At 42.5% G+C, this 19,817-nt stretch overlaps 1 protein-coding gene across 2 annotated transcripts in view; it reads left to right on the top strand.

Annotated features, from left to right (window-relative positions):
- Positions 1–19,817, top strand: part of cacna2d2a (calcium channel, voltage-dependent, alpha 2/delta subunit 2a) — a 278,517-nt gene that overhangs the window by 254,803 nt on the left and 3,897 nt on the right. The window contains exons 15-34 of one of the 2 annotated variants that reach the window (XM_084061443.1): positions 318–407; positions 916–984; positions 2,093–2,167; positions 2,429–2,503; positions 2,803–2,874; positions 3,127–3,198; positions 3,384–3,445; positions 7,708–7,777; positions 11,515–11,600; positions 14,089–14,186; positions 14,563–14,653; positions 15,434–15,496; positions 16,233–16,336; positions 16,691–16,789; positions 17,362–17,453; positions 17,567–17,614; positions 18,310–18,381; positions 18,486–18,638; positions 19,064–19,116; positions 19,230–19,285. In XM_084061443.1, coding sequence (XP_083917569.1) covers positions 318–407; positions 916–984; positions 2,093–2,167; positions 2,429–2,503; positions 2,803–2,874; positions 3,127–3,198; positions 3,384–3,445; positions 7,708–7,777; positions 11,515–11,600; positions 14,089–14,186; positions 14,563–14,653; positions 15,434–15,496; positions 16,233–16,336; positions 16,691–16,789; positions 17,362–17,453; positions 17,567–17,614; positions 18,310–18,381; positions 18,486–18,638; positions 19,064–19,116; positions 19,230–19,285 — 1,600 coding nt within the window. Of the gene's footprint in view, positions 1–317; positions 408–915; positions 985–2,092; positions 2,168–2,428; positions 2,504–2,802; positions 2,875–3,126; positions 3,199–3,383; positions 3,446–7,707; positions 7,785–11,514; positions 11,601–14,088; positions 14,187–14,562; positions 14,654–15,433; positions 15,497–16,232; positions 16,337–16,690; positions 16,790–17,361; positions 17,454–17,566; positions 17,615–18,309; positions 18,382–18,485; positions 18,639–19,063; positions 19,117–19,229; positions 19,286–19,817 lie in introns of both variants that reach the window. The other variant, XM_084061442.1, reaches the window with a different exon arrangement.

Genomic DNA, 19,817 nt, shown 5'->3' with positions numbered 1-19,817 from the left:
TTATTTAAAAGACACAGAAATAAGTGCAGGTGAGAAAGGAAACCCTTATAAGGCTTATACAACGGGGTCAAATATAATATTCACAGTTGTACTTGCACTTTATAAATAAAATGTTCTTAAGCTATTAACGTTCTCAACCTATTGATGTGTTGTCTGACTGATCCCAGGAGTACCTGGATGTCCTGGGTGGTCCCATGGTGCTGGTGTGTTGTCTAACTGAACTGTGTTTTGTCTGATCCCAGGAGTACCTGGATGTCCTGGGTGGTCCCATGGTGCTGGTGTGTTGTCTAACTGAACTGTGTTTTGTCTGATCCCAGGAGTACCTGGATGTCCTGGGTCGTCCCATGGTGCTGGCCGGGCCCAAAGCCAAGCAGGTCCAATGGACAAACGTCTATCAGGACGCGCTGGTGAGACACTTAACAGCTTATCTATCCACTGTACTGTACTGTACTGTACTGTACTGTACTGTACTGTACTGTACTGGTTCTCAATGTCGGATCCAAGGACCATCAGGAGTCCGAATGGACCTTTACAGGTCTGTAACTCTGAAAGTGTACAAATGGAACCAAATGGACCCGGTTCCATTTGTGCACTTTCAGAGTTAAATGAACCCTTGTTACAGGGTAGATTTGGGACCCAAATATAAATAATTGTATCAAATGGAGTGGCAAAATGCAGGGGTTCCCAAACGTTTTAGCTCAAGATCACCCAAACGAGGGACCCAAACGAGTGCAAATAGTAGATCTATAAGCTCGTAGATTGGCTTGTCGATTGGCTATTATTATTATTTTAGGTGAAATCAGGAGTATGAAATATATAAGTTTCAACACATTGCTGTGTAAATCATATTTATAATGCAATATATAAAGCAAAATAAGATTATGAATTCATTTATCCTTTTTTCTTTTTGATCAGGGTTTGGGCCTTGTCATCACTGGGACCGTGCCTGTCTTCAACCTCACTGTTGACGCGTACAACTCCAAGGTAGCCACACTACAAGTACAATATTATTTTGGGGGGGGGGGGTGAATTTGGCTTATCTCCCCTTTAACACCTGTGGTGTTAAAGGGAGAGATAGTGAGAATATGACAAATGTGTAGTTTATGTAGTGCTAAACATGACAGCAGTTGGAGTACCTGCTGGAGGCGGTTAAATGATTATATTTTTATCCCTGGAACCTCCATCATGTCGACATCATCAGTCATTTGTAATGGTGTCATCATCATCCCAGGCCTGCTGCTGCTGCTCAACTTGGGCAAACACCTCCCCCCTGAGGTGACAACAGACATTACATCAGCTCGTCTCCTCTTGTGTCTGTTCCATTTAACTGACACTGTGAGATGTTGCTCTTTGCAGCATCCGTGTCCAGAGTCGCGTTTTGATACTCTTGATATAGTTAGCAAGGTGTTGCTGTCAGCCTGTCCAAAACTGTTACTTTTTAGGATTCAAATTAAAAAATAGCAAAAAAGAATAGCCAATTAACAAGCCCAAAACACGTCGCATCGCATTGAGCTTGTAGATTGGCTATTTTTGCTACTTTTGTGTGACACTGCAGTGTGAGAAAGTATGGCATTCATTTACGAGGGGGAAAGAAACATGGATATAAGAGGTTTCCGCCCCGACAGTGACGAAGGACAAAATAGTCAGATGGCAAGCAAAAGGCTGCGGTCCCACAAAGATCATTCACAGTATCAGCCTGTGGAACAGTTTGACTGCTCATTTATTCATTCTAATCTATTGATTCTTCAAATTGGCACATGGCCAATGTTGCCAGATTTTGCGAGAGAAACAAGCGGCCAGGTATATGAAAACAAGCCCAAAAGAAGCGACTATAGGAAGCATGATCACACACACACACACACACACACACACACACACACACACACACACACACACACACACACACACAATTTCAATATATGAATTTCACATGACTATACTGGCGGCCTATAAATAATACATTTTAGGAAGGAAGCTGTGGGCCATATAAAATGTGCCCGATGGCCACAATTGGCCCCTGGGCCGGACTTTGGACATGCCTGTAGTAAGTGGACATGGCAATGCTGTAATGAGAACACTGTTCTTTTCACAGAACCAGCTCATCCTCGGGGTCATGGGAGTGGACATCGCCATTAATGAAATCAAGAGGAAGACTCCAACGTATCGGGTGAGCGAACCCACACACTGCACAGGCTATAGACATCTATAGTGTCCTGCGTCAAATAACTTTATTGACATAGTCAACCTGTCGGTTTTCTACCCGACACCGGGGTCTAACTTTAGAGTAGGGAGACCCCCTCCGACCACTGCAGATATAGTAGTTATATTGCATTAACATTCTCTACCATACAGGTGGGTTTAAACATTTAATTGTATTCATTAAATAACTCCCGGATTATAGCTTTAACCATGCCTCTTTCCTGGACAGCTTGGAGCCAACGGTTACACCTTCGCCATCGATCCAAACGGTTACGTGCTGCTGCATCCCAACCTGCAGCCCAAGGTACTGGACGTTGCAACAATACAATGCATTCATACACAGCTTTAGTTGTCTCTCTCTCAAGCCTGATACCTGATTCATATACTGACAGTACACTGCAGTTGCATGGCAGTGTTGTGCACTGAAAATAGTCGATCTACAAGTTCACATCGTGTTTCACAGCGCTGTGATCTTGTAGATCTTTGAACATCCGCAGGTCCACATAAAAAAACATGACATAAGGTGCAAAAGGTAGCAACGCCATCAGCAGGCTTTTATTCCTAGTAACTGATGCCCCCTGCCCCACCCTTTCCTGTGTTCAGATCATTAACTTCAGAGAACCCGTCACTCTGGATTTCCTGGATGCAGAACTGGAGGACAGCAACAAGGAGCAGGTACTGAGAGAACAGCATCGCATTTATCTCTCCTTTAGGACTCATTCTGTTGGGTTTAACCACACTCTCTCACACACACACACACACACACACACACACACACACACACACACACACACACACACACACTCACACAATCACACACACACACACACACACACACACACACACACACACACACACACACACACACACACACACACACACTCACTCACACACTTGTGCTCTCCCGTCTGGTTTTCCCCTGTTCAGATCCGTCGAGACATGATTGATGGCAAGCCGGGCCAGAAGAAAATCAAGACACTCATTAAGTCGGTTGATGAGGCAAGTCATCAATATATGAGACTCAATCATTATCCAAAATGGCACCTTCCAGACTGGTCTTTTAATAACTTGTTAACTCACTCTGCATGCTTTGGATCAAACATGCGGCTTCGGTCTAATTTGAATTGAGCATGTGATTGTTGCACCGGTCAGAGCTTTGTTTTTATTGATTGTCTGGTCAACAGAGGTACATTGATGAGGCGATGCGGACATACACATGGACACCTGTGGAGGGCACAGATTACAGGTATGTTCAAAAACACAACACGCCAAGGACCCCCGCCTGAAAATATGTTGTACCCGGGACCCCCAGAAGAGAAGATTTGCGTAACAAAGCGTCTACATTATTCCAAGATTGTTCACATTTTTATACATTTTTCAAAAATAGTATACATATAGTAGCTATTTTTGTGTAGGTGAAGTATAAAATAGAGTTACTGGTTAAAGTGATGTTTTGCTGGGGACCCCCTGGAACCCCCTCAAGGACCCCTGGGGGTCCCTGGACCCCACTTTGAGAACCATTGGTGTAAATGCATGTGTGTTTAGACATGCACTGAGTGAGACATCAGCCAACCAGCTCAGTGGCCTTGTGGTTAGAGTGTCCGCCCTGCGATTGGGAAGATGGTGTTCAATCCCCGGCCTGGTCATACCAAAGACCTACCTATGTGGTACCCATTGCCTCCCTGCTTGGCACTCAGCATCAAGGGTTGGATTGGGGGATAAGTCGCTGCGACATTCTGTACTAGCATCATGCCGAAGAGGTGTACTTATACATCATGGCCTGGAGGATGTACTTGTACATCATGCTGCCTCACGCTACAGAAACAGAAATTAGGCTCCTAACCTATGGGTAACATGGCTTACCATTTGGTCCCAAAGGCTACTTAAATGCATGTGCGTTTACACATGCCCTGAGTGAGACACCAAGCTTGTCCGCTCAACGTCTGCTGCTTGTGAGCGTGTTGCTCCAACCCTTAACAAAGGAGAGGCTTGTCTGAAATGTATATTTCCCTGTTTTCAGTTCAACAAAACAGTATATTAAATCTGTTATTACCATATATAATTGCATCGTATTTGCTATTCATTGTGAATTTGCATTTTCTTAAAGGCAGATCTATTAATAGAGGTTCGAGCGGGCACCGCACTCCCACGAGTGAAGTCAGTCGGTCCCATACAGTATATGCACATGACCATATAGGGGCATAGCAGTCAAATCTGTGGCCCTTGACAACCGGGTCTCCATGTATGCCTATATATGGGCGTATCAGGTTTGTTCATGGTTATGTCTGAGTCATAGTGACATGCCTATATATGGGCGTATCGGATTTGTTTATGGCCAGAAACAAATCAGAGGTCCGCCCGCCGGCCGGCCGCCCCGCCCCGCCCCCATTAGCTAATTTTAATATAGGATATCACCGTTAAAAGATTAGTTGTGGTCCAGTGTGAGCTCCAGGCGGCTTTAAGCCAGCAGCCATGCCCAGCAGGAGAGCTGACAGGCGGGGAGTAGAAGTGCATACACTCGGCGCCCGTCTCTGGCAGCTTGTCTATAACATTTTAGACGAGAAATAGGCCATGCAGTTTCTCAATCATGACTAATTTCACATCTACTGCTACTTTAACTTTGCTATCAAAATTCTGTTCTCTCCATCGAGTCATATTGAAGTTTGATTCCGTCAGTCTCGAGTGAGTAGATGTCAAGTGTCACTTGAATGCAGACACGGTTGCTACATTGTTACTTGGCCGCTGGCTGCCGAAATTCGCTTCGCATTTGAATAAAGTTTCCAAATTCAACTTTTTGACGCTCCCCCTGTTTGCTCTGCACCGCTGAGGGGGATAGAAAATGTATGAGGAAGTGACTAGTAAGACTGTAAGAGTGCAGGACAACCTGCTGTGATTGGATTGCAACTTCCGTCCTGCTTTCACCTAACCTTGACTTGACCACATGAGTTAGTCATACTGTATGTTAAAGACTCTTGGTTGACAAGTGTCATTCATCAAACACTGATGTGTGTAAATTCATCGCCATCTATCAAGCATGGGAATAGACCAAGCCGAGGACTGAGCAGAGTTCAGTTAATTTGCCTCCTGTACACGCAATAAATGATTCATCTGAATCACCATAAATTAAGGAGCCATATTCCTTCTCCCATAAAAAGGACGACAGTATTCTAAGCACAAATTAACTGCATGGTTTATTCATCTCAAAAACTCTCAGTTGAACATTTGAGGCTACGTTATAATGACATTTCCTCCAGGGCAACACTTTGCAAATTACATTTTATGATATTCCACAGTCCTAGAACTGCCTGATGTGTGTTCTTTTCTTTATACATCTGCTGGGAGTGTGGCTGGTTTTGTCTGCAGTTAAATCCACGTGACCACATACAGTACCCGGCACATTTTTATTAGAAATACTATTCTATTTGAAGCACCATAGATATACAAAGAACATAAAATACCAAACAACATAAAATGCTCTCGATTTGAGTCTATGAGATAATATGCTCCAGTCAATATGCACATTAGATTCTTGAAGACAGGCCCTTAGGCTAACTTCAAGCACACGCACAATGAGGTTATGTAAGTATGTACTCTTGTACTGTATATATATACACACACGCACATACAGTATACAGTACATATTTTTTTGTTTACAAGAATGCTACGAATGGCACTTGATTCAATTCAATTCAATTTTATTAAAGTGTCAAATCATTGATGTAACATGGGCGGAGGTAGGCATGTAACGATTTATCGTAAATCGATTAAAATCAATTCAAACTGGTGATAATTTAATTCGATTTAATAAAAAATGTATTGCGATGCAAAAAGTAGAGGGCACGAAAGATAAGAAAATACAGGATCTTTGTAAGAGAATTGATTAAAAAAAAGAGTTTTCAGTCATTTGCTACTGTATTAAAAAGAGGATAAGAGAAAACACAGTATTGTAAAAAATAAATTAAAAAAGAGAAGAAAATACTGAATTTGTGTAAGAGAAATAAAATAAAATAAAAATCGTATCGTGAACCCAGTATCGTGATTCGAATCGTATCGTGAGTTGAGTGAATCGTTAGATGCCTAGGCAGAGGCCTTCCGCGGGTCACGGACAAGGTCCAGAGAGAGAAGCATGAGGCTGGCAGGGCACTGTGTCAGGAACCCGGAACTGGTAGCGAGCAAGCTGACACTGTGGGAGCTGACCCAAGGCAACATGTTCTCACTCTCAAGCCAAGACCCTGATGCTGGATAGGAGGGAGTGGAAGGCAGAGATCCAGGAGTCCCGATTTGGTGTTGGCTATAGTCTCTCGCATCGCATCGTGTCTGAAAGACACATTTGCCACACGGAAATGCGTGCTTTTAACCCATTCAATCCGGGAACGAATCTACAAATGTCTTCTAAATGCTAACATTTTTCTGAAAACCGTATGTTGCTATAATATCAGTAGTTCTCGAACTTTTTCATGTCAAGGACCACCTAAAATTATATGTATTTGGCCGCAGAAAATTTAAAATGACACAAATGCGTTCCCGGTCTTAATGGCTTAATTCAGTCTGATCAGAAGCAGGGATAGAACATAGTCGAAACCCTGATGTAATGCTGTAATGTCATAGTGTAGAATTGTCTTATGTAATTGTCCATTTCATAAATAAAATGTAAATTAGCCTCATATTGTACATGAAAAGCATTGGCATCAGTGTGAACCTGATAATGTCACAGTCTCATGTACCATCTGTCCCAATTAATCCTCTTATGTACTGTAGGAATATTTTTCTTTTATGTGACACATCACATAAAAGCCAACAGGACATATTTTTCTCTGCTATTTTTGGCTTTGGAGATAATAATAAGGGTTCACCAATGCAGAGCTATTTGACGAAGTACATAGATGCAATGAAGTCCCTCAGGGGTCTATACTTGGCCCCGTCCTTTTTTTCCTCCATACTTTAAATATGTTTTCCTAATGTTCTGGGATGCGAGGGTTCAAATGATTAAACTGCTACAGTAGTTAAATCCTGTGTGTGTGTGTGTGTGTGTGTGTGTGTGTGTGTGTGTGTGTGTGTGTGTGTGTGTGTGTGTGTGTGTGTGTGTGTGTGTGTGTGTGTGTGTGTGTGTGTGTGTGTGTGTGTGTGTGTGTGTGTGTGTGTGCGTGCGTGCGTGCGTGCGTGCGTGCGTGCGTGCGTGCGTGCGTGCGTGCACGTGCGGGCGTGTGTGCTCCCATTAAAAGGAATTCTAATTAGCAAAAGTGTAACATTTGAGCCACACAGGCTCTTCCTCAGACAAATAAAAAAATGTAACTGTGTTTATGTAGCTATTTTGGGATCCAGCACCCATCCGATTTGGTTTTTAGGATCTTTTCCCACCTATTGTTTTAGTGTTTTTGTAGAGTTCTAATGTGTGTGTGTGTGTGTGTGTGTGTGTGTGTGTGTGTGTGTGTGTGTGTGTGTGTGTGTGTGTGTGTGTGTGTGTGTGTGTGTGTGTGTGTGTGTGTGTGTATGTGTGTGTGTACACAGTCTGGGCTTGGTACTGCCTACATACAGTGAGAACCACATCAAAGCCAACCTGAGCGACCAGATCCTACAGGTGCAGTGTAAGTACTGGGGAACTCCCAGCATGCATCTCTCTCTCTCTCTCTCTCTCTCTCTCTCTCTCTCTCTCTCTCTCTCTCTCTCTCTCTCTCTCTCTCTCTCTCTCTCTCTCTCTCTCTCTCTCCCTAGCCCTATCTCTCTCTCTTTCTCTCTATCCGTATTTCTCTCCCAAATATGACCTCCATCTCTTACCGAGTCCTTGGTCCTCCGGTCTGCAGTCATCCGAGTGGAGCCCCGTCCTCCTGCCCCTCTCGTCCTCTCCTCTACCCGCTCTCTCTCTCTCCACGGTGTCCACCACACAGGAACAATGTCTATGGTCTCCAGGCTCTCCTCTCTACTGCCCCCCTAAGTCCCTCCTGTCTTCATGCTGTGCTGTTCAAACGGTGATGTTTTTTTCCTTCACACTCTTGCTGAAGAAAAAAACAAACCACTGAAATGTCAGAAAGGTGAAAGCTGTGGTTTTAACTGTGTGTTACGAAAGGGGAAAATAATGGTGACCGTGTGCTATTATTTTTTTTGCCAAATGCTCTCGCCTCTTCTACCGACCAAAAGTAATGATTCTGAAGCATCCCCGTGTTGTTAATAGTCTTTGATGTTTTTCTGAATGAACTGTGAAAACAGGCATGCTTTTCACTTCCTTCTTATTATTTATTTACTTACTGGGTTTTTTTATTATACTTTTTTTCTCTGTATACTTTTTTTTTTTGTGTAGTTCTCTGTGTGTGTGTGAATGTTTTCTGTTGGACTGCTGACTGTGAGATGTTCTCTGGTCTTTGGAATCATTCAGTATGGGAACTCCCACACAAGCACAGTCCTCATCCACTGTGGGAGTTGTGGGGTTTTTGTGAGTCTGAATGGAGACATCTGTTGTCTCGCTCATTCGTTCTCTCTCCAGACCCTCTTTTTCCTGACTTGCATTGTATTTTCTTTTTGTAAGTTTCAACTCCTCCATGGTTAACTTTCACAATGCTGGTTTTGAACATTTATTGTTTCCTTTTCACTTACATTTCCTTCTGTTTGATTTTCCGTTATTATCCTCGTTTCGTTTTGTCTTTTTCTTCCCACGTCATTTCTTCAGTTCCTTGTTTTGCTCTTGCAAATAAGACGTTTGCTCTTCATTTCTTGTTTTTCTTTTCGTGTCTTTGCTTTTTCTTTTCTTGTCTCATTTTGACTTAATTGGTTTTCCTTCCTTTTTGAGAAAACAATATTTTTATTCAAACCAGTAATTGAATAAAATATTGTCTGTGACCCTCCCTTCCCACCCGATTCCCCTATTTCTTTTCTTGCTCACTTCTACTCCAGCCGGATTCCGCTCACCGGGCAAGTATACATCATATTGGTCCACGTCTTCTTACCTTTTACTTCCTATACTCCCTCACCGCTGACAACCCCTCCTCCTCTCGTCCTGAACCTCTCTGCTGCCCCCCCCCCCGTCCCTCCAAACCCCTCACCTGTCCCAGCCTGCTTGCCTCTGTTCCTGCCCGTCTTACCTCGTCCTAGTTCCTTCTTTCTCTCCTCTTGCTACTCTTCCTCCTTTTCTCCTCCTCAAGCCCCGATTCATACTTCGTCGCGCGCCATGAATAGCCATACCTACAAGCTTGTAGTTTGGGGCTATTCTTGGTCGTTCTCCGCGCACGACGGAGCATCCATTAGGCTTCACCCTCCTCCTCCACCCACACCCCCCACCCTTCTCTGCTGCAGCTCAGATCCCACATCTCTCTCACGATGGCTCTTCCAGTCCCCTAAACCTCCCCCACCCCCCGGCCCCACCTCCTCCCGTCCAATGTCAAGCGTCTCCTCTGCTCCAGTCACACAACTAAACGCCTTCCTACGTCCCGACGGAAGACAGACATTCATGTTCTCTGTTTAAACTTGTCTTTTTGTGTCTCCCCCCCAACCCCTTTACCCCAACCCTCTCTGTGGAGGATCTCGCAACGGGTCGTTGTCTCTCTCTACTCTCTCATCTCTCCTCTCGTCTCATTTCTCTCTCGAGTCACGTCTCTGTCTTTTGTCATTCTCCTCTTTTTCCCTCCACCCCTTTCTGCCTCGTGGCTTCTGTAGAGCTCTGTTTCATTCTGTCTTTCTCTCTTTTTTCATTCTCTTTAAAATGTCATGTTAGCTAAGACGTGTCCTAACTACTCGATGGATCTACACCAAAAAAAGATACCTTATTAGATACCCTAAGAACGTAACAATGACTATAAGAGCTCTAAATACTTTTAAAGTATGAACATGTTCACTTGTACTGCATATAAACACACATCTTAACCACTTAAACCCTATAGTTGACTGGGGTCGCCCAGGGGTCACTTGGGCCCCGTCCTTTTTCCCTCTACACCAAATCTCTTAGCTGAAAGTAGCCGATCTACAAGCTCACAGCTTTACTTCTAGAGCTTGTAGATCTGCTACTTTCACTGAATGTTCACATATTGACGACATACTGTATGTGAACCATTGACTTCTAGTATGACATGTCCAGAATAGTGTGCAAACAGCTATACCCCGAACTATGACATAAGAGCATAGAATACAACTAGCATTTTATCTTATTAAATATTATTTATTTATGAATTAAATAAATAAATAAATATATATTCTACACAAATTATATGTTGAAACAAATATGAATGGTCAAAACCTCAATAAAAAAAACATTGGAACATTTTAAAATAAATACAACTATATAGATACAGTAGATAGACTTACTGTAAGTATAGAGTACAGAAATAAACCTTAAAGCGCTTTGACTTCACTTTGACGTAGCAGTCTCCTTGACGAAGGGTAAATAAAAGGCCACATCATACTCTCTGATCTAAACCTCAGGCGTCCTGCTGACTGAGCCTGCTGAGCCGCGTGCCTCCTGCCCACCCAGGTCCTGTCATGTTGTTGGGTGTCAGAGTGCCCCTTGGCAACAGCACCCCACCCAGCGGCCTCGTTTGTCGTCCCTCCCCTGTAATCCCCTGTCTCCATCAGCTTGTCTCCCCTCCCCTCTCACCCCTCAGACTGCCTGCAGGGCATGGCACGGCCACACCACGCTCCACGGCTAAAACGTTGACGCGGATGTGCAAGGCATTGTGGGCGCAATACTACCTGGGCACTCGATTTATTTAGCTGTTTAAGAAGTATTGTGTTCTGTTTCCCAATTACAGGTCTGAAATGACGACACTAGAAACATGCTGGATATGTAGGCGCTTAACTTGTGACGTCTGCTTAGGATTCTCTCTTTGCCTAAGTTGCCCTTCCAAATGCCCTTCACAATGCAGTGCACCTCCTCTCATTATGTGTCTCTCGGTGCCCTCTCCCCTGCCAGTCTGAGGGGTGACCACTTCCATCAGGACCCCCCGCGCCACTCACCTTCCCCCCTGCAATAGTTGGCCATGTTGATGCCTGCCTGAAACAAAAAAGCACTCGTTTTGTGGTTCATTTCTGTCTGAGAACTTGCTTCTTGACGTGTGTAAGTCAGTTCTCAGACATCCAAAACAAAATTAGACTGAAAACAAAAAAAATCACACCAAAGATCGCTGTACGATGCTGCGACGGCAGTGACAATCGGATTTTGAGTCGATTCAGGTTTAACATTTGATGAGGCACCATATTGGCTAACGCTGGTGTACCCCCATAATTCCTCAGTGTTGCTATGGTACAGTCCCCTTCTCTGCGTCCCTGCACCTCTGAAGAACAACTGCTGTTTTTTTTCCCACAACCCGCTGCTCGGCGCGTGGCTCTTCCCAGATAATCTTCCCCCTTTCTGTTGCAGATTTTGAATCACTGCTGCCAAACAGTTTTGAATCTGAAGGACATGTGTTCATAGCACCCAGGTAGCCCTGTGTGAATGCTTGCTGTCTTCCCATTGTGTGGATCAGTGGTTCTCAAACCTTTTTTTAATTTTTTTTCAAGGTCACCCATAGTCTCGCAAGACTGTTGCCTCCCACAATGTTCAAATGCTTCCGTTGTACAGTCTGGAGCATGGCAGCAACACACTCTCACTCCCCAAAATGCATATCGTGACTTTCTTGGGCCAAATGTGACCAAACGTCAAAAAGTGCCGAAAAACTGTTAAAACGACGGAGGCGCGCCGTCTAAAGCGGACTTAAGGCACCGCAGAGCGAGCTGTCAGGCAAGTAAGTCGCTGCCCCGAGCGTTGCAAAGTCCGCTTCAGCTGACTCAGTGCCGTTCGAGTTAATGTCCCGATAGGGACAGAATCATCACTCATATCCCCCCTAGTCAACATGTGCCGCTTTAGCCCCCCCTTCCAGTCAAACGTTTGACCTCTTGGGACATCCGTCCCAAGAAGTCACCCGTTTGCTGTCGTGGGAGCGAGCGCTCAAACTTATCCGTGGATAAAGCGCATGTCCCACCTCCCCATCCGCTTCAATCTCGTCTTGGCAGTCGTGTACATTTGTCCTACTGTAAATCAAATTATTCGAAGCATAATATTTTATATTTGTATTTTTAAATATATTTTCTTGAAGCTTTCTCAGCTTTCGGGAGGTGTAGTTCCAGAGTCTATAGTATATATAGCATTCGGAGATTGTGGAATGGAAGTCTGGCCACTTGAGACTAGGACACCCATAACTCTGAGAGTGTACACATGTCTGTCCGTTTGTACACTCTCAGAGTGACAGACCTGTAAGGGTCCATTTGGTTCCATTTTTACACTCTCATTTGGAACCCTCTCAAGGAACCCTGAGGGTCCTTGGACCCCACTTTGAGAACCACTGGTGTTGATGGTCATCCGTGTTTTGGGGTTTGCTCCATCTCTTTTAGCCCTCACCATTATCGTCTGTTTATTATCCACTATCCTGAGTTACACGTTTCATTTTAAGGTGTCTGCGTTTTTGCATTGTGTGTAAAATGGTTGGTTTTCATTCTTTCTGTCCTCTTTTCTTCTTTTTTCCATTGTGTGTGGTTTTGTGCACTTATAGTGAGAAATGCTACAAGCTGTGGAAAGTAACAACATTTTACTCAAGTACTGTACTTAAGTACAATTTTGAGGTACTTGTATATTACTTGAGTATTTCCATTTTATGCTACTTTAAATTCCCACTCCACAACATTTCAGGAGGAAATATTGTACTTTCTACTCCACTATATTTAGTTGACAGCTTTACTCATCACACTGACACAATTGATAATCTAACAAGCTTTTTAAATAATTTTGTTACTAGGTTGGGAACCACTGGACTAAACTAGTAGTTCAAACTCAGCTACAACGGTAACATACTGCTTACACACTTCAGTATTCATTATCTAATAATTATATCATAACAATATATCAGTCAGAGGGTCCAAACCAAAATTATAAGTATGTTGCTGCTAATATGTATGTATTTTTACCCAAGCAGGATTTTTCACGGAGGGATTTTACACATTGATATTTTGGTACTTTTGGTTAGTATTTCTTCCACCTCTGGCTACAAGACGTATGAGTCAATTAAAAAGAAAAAATAGAATTCATCATAAGCCTAATATTTGGAATCCAGTGGACTCCCCCATCCTCCATAATAAAATGATTTGATGAATCTCTCTCCTATAGCATGCCAAAACCCCTTTGCATGCTGCCATGGTCATGCTGCATGTTTGTATCTGTTAATATGTTTAGTTATTAATTGAAGTCCTGTAAATTTAAGATGAATATAATTGCAACAAACAAGTAAATGATGTGATGAAAATCTTGTTTGCGTGCACTCTTTTTACTGTTTTTTAAATCAAATCGTAGACCTCAGACTGCGACCTTATATTCCGAAAGGCCGACAAACAAACTCACGCCTTCATTGTTCTGCCTCTGCTGTGCTCAGCAATCCAATCCATATTTCACTTTGACTGACAGCACTGCCGTCAGCATATTGGAATATGCCCTTGGGACATGCACGCTATATAAGAAACTGTGGCGGACGTGCAGATGGGCTCATGAATCCCAAAGTAGTGTTACGCCTGATTTATGCTTAGTAGTGCATCGTGTTGCGTACCTGAAATAGCCGATTCACAAGCTCACAATGCGTTGATCTGCGACGCATTTTGAGCTTGTAGATCGGCTATTTTGGGTGTACGCCACTGGCCTTATCCTGTGTTATAAGGAAAGGAGGCAAGAAGGAGCGTAAATGTTCCATGTGTGTGTGTGTGTGTGTGTGTGTGTGTGTGTGTGTGTGTGTGTGTGTGTGTGTGTGTGTGTGTGTGTGTGTGTGTGTGTGTGTGTGTGTGTGTGTGTGTGTGTGTGTGTGTGTGTGTGTGCGCGTGTGCGCACGCTGGTGTTTAACGTTCTCTCCTGAATCTAAAAGAAGAATCTGTGGGCTCATCTCTCCTCAGGGAATACTGCAATGATCTAGAACTCACCAACAACAACACAGAGTTCCTGCTGAACTTCATCGCTCTCATGGAGAAGGAGACGCCCGACTCCAAACAATGTGAGCTCGTCTTCGGCGCTTCTTATTCTCTCCAGTTTCCACTCACTCACACACTGGTTGTTTGATGTTATTGCGCCGTAGGTCTGCGAGCCGTCTAAGAGAGGGCTCTTTGTGTGTGTGTGTGTGTGTGTGTGTGTGTGTGTGTGTGTGTGTGTGTGTGTGTGTGTGCGTGTGTTGCACAAATCCCTGGACTGATCATCGGCAAACTTTGTATGCACACTGCCAGTAGGCCACAGAAGTATCTCCACTATTCTTTTTTTTCACATATGTATTATAGTTTTTTAAAACACTGGACCCACAGCATTTCTATGTGGATCCCGAGATACACATAATGTCTTCTGGTTTGCTTTTTTAACTTTAACTTTAATTTTTCCAGGTGACAATCTGCTCCTTCATAACTTGATTCTGGACACGGGTATCATCAGACAACTGGTGGAGAAGGTGTGGAAGAATAAAGATTTGAACACGTGAGTAGAGTCTCATAGACTGCTTCCAGTGGCTTTTCTGAATCAGGGCCCACTTGGAAATCTCAAAAGTGTGCACGGCCCACCCATCTGACCACTTAATACGGCAGCCGAATGGCTTTTAATGATCAATCAATAGATTGTGTTCCAGCTTGGATCAATGGAACTATACTTATACATATATTCTTATTTTCCATTTATTGTTATGGATAAAAATTGCTGCTATTATGCAATTCTATTATTGATTCACTAGATTCTGCATATATTGATAGATCTACAGTACTGTATACAGTATGTCTAATATTATATTATACATTATGTTATCTATTGCCATATTACATATATATTATGGTTACTATTTGCTATTCTTTTTGTCACCATACTTTAGTACTATGTTTTTTTAAGGCTCTCGTTAGGAAGGCCACCTGACAAGCCCCTATTTTGGCCTATCCGGCACATCTTATTTTTGTCTTTTTTACCCTTTCTAATGAACTGTTTTATTTTATCTTCCTTTCCCATGTTATTCTTTTTAACTATGTGCAACTAAACTACACTAAACTGAACTAACATATTATACTTTTAGTTAATTCATTTGTATTTATTTATATTAATTATCATTAAAATCGTAGTGTTTTGCCAATAATTTGGTGGCCCACTGGCGATATCCTGTCGGCCCGCCAGTGGGCCCCAGCCCACCCGTTGGGAATGGCTGCTTTAGACCATTCCAGGCTTTGCAAGCGTTACACAAATGTTTTACATCTTCCTTTCTCTCCTCTGCCCTAGCTATGGGTTTCTAGCCCTGTTCGCTGCGACAGATGGAGGTCTCACAAGAGTGTTTCCCAACAAGTATGTACTATATGTTTACACAAGCTTTTTGTGTTTGTTGTTGCTGTCACGGCTTTGTTGTTCTGCTGTGACATCCACGCATTTCAGTTTAAGCCTTTTTTCATGAGTGGGGAGCAGTGTTGCCAAGTCTGCTTATTTTAAACGACTTTGGGCTTGTTCTTCTGTAAAGTCGCTTGTAAATATTGGTAGTTGCGAGTTGTGTTTTTTTTTTTGAGGGCTTGTTTCTAAAGTGTAGTTGCTCATCTGAAAATATTTTCTGCCAGGGACCCCATACACAATTTGTGTTGCTAAAAATGTTTAAAAAATATTCAAGATTTTCCCTTAAAAAAAAAAAAAAAAAATAGCAATGCAACGCACTGTGAGCTAGATCGTCTATTTTCAAATAGCCGATGAATTTGGGGTTTAAGTGGTAAAACTGGTCGCACCTTTTGGTTGTTTTTGTGGACCTGTCCGTTTGTTTCTCTCGCAAAATCTGGCAACACTGGTGTGGAGTTGTAAAAACCTAAATGGCCCATAAACATCTGAGATAAGCTGTGAGCCAGGCAGGTAAATGGGTGCCTGTCACAGATTTATGGTGTACTGGTGTACTGACCCTGTCTGTGGTGTTCTTTATGGTGTACTGGTGTACTGACCCTGTCCATGGTGTTCTTTATGGTGTACTGGTGTACTGACCCTGTCCGTGGTGTTCTTTATGGTGTACTGGTGTACTGACCCTGTCCGTGGTGTTCAATATCAGGGCTGCAGAGACGTGGGAGGAGGACCCCGAGCCTTTTAACGCCACATATTACCGACGCAGTCTGGACAACAAGGGCTACATCTTCCGTGCGCCTTTTCGGACAGGTGAGCCATGCTCTTACAGTTTGGCCATATTCAGCGGAGGGAAGGAACTAAGAACATTTGCTCAAGTATTGTACTCAAGTACAGTTTTATGGTACTTTTACTTTACTTGAGTAAAGTCACTTTTTATATATATATATAGGCTATATACTTTTACTGAAGTACATTTTTGAATACAGGATTGTTGCTTGTAACAGAGTATTTCTACATTATGGTTTTGCTACTTTTTACTTGTGAGTACTTTTTTCCATCACTGGCCGTACTGTATCTCCAACAAAGACGTAGCATGTTGTTGTTGTTGTTGGCTGTCCCTGACGGCGTTTCTGTCCGGCCTTTCTGTTTGTTTCGGCATGGCAGCGAGGGACGAGGAGCTCAACCCAGACAATGACACCATAGGGGTGCTGGTTAGCACGGCGGTGGAGATCACCGTGGGAGGGAAGACCGTCAAACCCGCAGGTGGGCCCCGCATTGACAAAAGAGAGAGTAGTTCCTCAGTGTTAGACACAGATGGATTTTTGGAGGAATTATCATTCTTCTAAAATATCGTTGCCAATGGAGGACAAAACACATTTTCCACGTATTTATTTGGCATTTATTTATTTATTTTGGCCAAATAAGTTGAAACGTTAGTATTTGTGACAACAAAGCTTACTTTGTGACAAGCTTACTTTGTGACAATGAAGCTTACCTCACGCATACGCATAAGCGTTGAAATTTTTTGTGTGCCAAATAAATATGTGGAAAAAGTGGTATTTTGTCTATTGACTTGAAGTTTGGGATGTGCTATCTTTTTCATATTTGGGATAATTATGTATACTGGATTTTGGGTTTAGCACCCACACTCGCACTGAGAAATCGCACTGTTGACGTGAAACGTCTTTATCTAACTCATGCGTATAATTCTCTGTTCGTCCTCTTTTGTGTGCTAACGTTATGTGTGTGTGTTTGTTTGTGTGTTGGCGTGTGCATGTGTCTGCATGCTCGTTTCTCGTTCTCTCTCTGTTGTTTCTGTGTATCTCTTCCACCAGTGGTTGGTGTGAAACTGGACCTGGAGGCCTGGACGGACAAGTTCAAGATCCTGGCCAGCAACCACACCGATAACCGCCAAGGCTCAAACACGGTACAATAATGACTAATACAATGTTGATGGCAAAACCTATGGCACCATGGAAATTCATCAGGATATTGAATCATTCCTTTATTTATACAATGTCATTTTATTTTCCGTGGCAGTGTGGACCAAACAGCGGCTGTGAGATGGACTGTGAAGCCAACAGTGATGTAAGTCTGTCATCGTGTGACATTTTGAATGAGCTCCCTGGGCTAAAGTTAAAGGCGATCCGTTGTCACATGCACTATACCAGCATTGCGAAATTATTATATTTCAAGCATACTGTATATAGCCATGATTCTCAACCTTTTTTAATTTCAAGGATATGCATATGCATTAGGCCATGGACCCCTATTTGATTAAAAAAAACATGAAGGTTAAAATGTAATTTAGATGCATGTTATTTAGACAGATGCTAGGTTCATTGTGTACCTGATATCCTATAGTATCCTGTAGTTTCAATGTACATATCATTTTTTGAAAATATATTGTTTAGACTGGTTCTTGGTTTACCTGTGATCCTAGTTTACTGAGGCACTACACTGTCTCCATGCATTTGATGTATAGTTTACCTTGCTTACTGTAAGTCACTCTGGATAAGAGCATCTGCTAAATGCCTAATTGTAAAATCGTAATTGTAAATTGTAATTCATCTGTGGGACCTCAATAAATTTAACTCTGAGACTGTACAAAATGGTGTATTTTCGATTTTAGCATTGGCTATTCAAAAATAGCACATCTACAATCTTCGTGCCACACTGCAAGCTTGTACATCTGATATTTGTGTGAACATTTTAATCTTCTCTTCTGGGTGTCCCTGGCACAATTGTCGCTTCTTCTCACAAAGCACGTTTTCTGTTTGCAGGACCTCCTGTGTTATTTGATAGATGATGGAGGATTCCTTATCATGTCCAACCAGAAAGAGGATTGGAACAAGGTGACATGAAGTGACTTTTTCATTCTCCCGCTGGTAGTTTGTCTCTGTGGTGTGTGAATCCTGGCCACTGCCTATAACCGCTTTTATTCCCTGTCCACCTCCAGGTTGGCATGTTCTTCAGTGAGGTGGACCCCTACCTGATGTACGCTCTCTATAACAGCTCTTTCTACAACCGCAAGCTGTCGCAAGACTACCAGTCTGTGTGCGAGCCTATACCCAGCAGCAGCCATGGAGCTGCACCCAGAGCTGCTTTTGTGGTAAGAAAATAACAGAAATTCACGGGAATGATTGAATGAATGAAAAAAGTACTCACAAGTAAAAATCATTGATGCAGCTTACACATACTGTACAGATAACGGTTCATAGTTACTATACTATCTTTACAGTACGAATAGATTACACAGTTAGTCTAGAAAAAGTGCTCCTCGGAGCACAGGTCTCCGCCAGGTCAGGTAGGTTATTGTGAGCCAGCAATGTTCGGAAGTCACCAATCAGGATGTAATATGAGAAAATTGGAAAGACCCGTTTTGTTCAGTTTGTACATATAACTGTATATATGTACGTACGTACTTATGTATGAATGTATGTATGTACTGTATGTATGTATATATGTATGAATTGAATTAAAAGAACATACATAGTGTACTATACTTAATCCTGTTTTCTGTTTTTACATGTATAGCCTACGGTTGCAGACTTTGTGAACCTGGCTTGGTGGTCATCAGCAGCTGCATGGTAAGCTTTGCTAACTATAAAAACTAAACAGTACGATGCTATGTACACAAATACACTGCAATAATCCAGTAATCCATGAGGTGACAAGTCATTCACAAAGTCTCTTTCTCCAGGTCCTTCTTCCAGCAGTTCATATATGGAATGGCATATCACAGCTGGTTCATCACGGGTGGGTGCACAGCATAAACCTTTTCTGTGAATATAAGTGACTATTATGAGTAGAAAATGATGTGTAAAAATCACCAAACAAACATTAACTATTCATTGAATGAATAAAATGTTATTCATGTTAAATGAATACTTCACCCAAAGAAAAATATTTTCTATCAATTACTCACCCTGTGAAGACATTTTTGCAATTAGTGCTCTCTGTCAGGAGAGGGAGACAACGGACAAAAATATATATTTATTTACAATAAGTGCAGATGACGTTGCACTGTATTTGGGTAACATCGGAACTCATGGCCGATGACTGTATAGTCTGTATAAAGTCATCTTGGCTTTTCCATGTTTGTATGTTTATGTTTTTTGTGTGTTCTGTGTTTAAAAAAAAGGGGGGGGGGGGGTTAAAATAGTGAACATAATATCGTCTCTGTCGGTTGGAAACCTCATATGTCCAAAATTGTTACTTTTCAGGATCCAAATTCAAAAATAGCAAAAGTAGCAGATCCACAAGCTCAAAAGCTTTGAGCTTTTGAGCT

Source organism: Gymnoscopelus microlampas, assembly GCF_963454915.1.
Source record: "Gymnoscopelus microlampas genome assembly, chromosome: 7".
NCBI lineage: Eukaryota > Metazoa > Chordata > Actinopteri > Myctophiformes > Myctophidae > Gymnoscopelus > Gymnoscopelus microlampas.
Note: the sequence above shows the minus strand (reverse complement) of the source record. Positions and strands in the feature narration are given on the sequence as shown.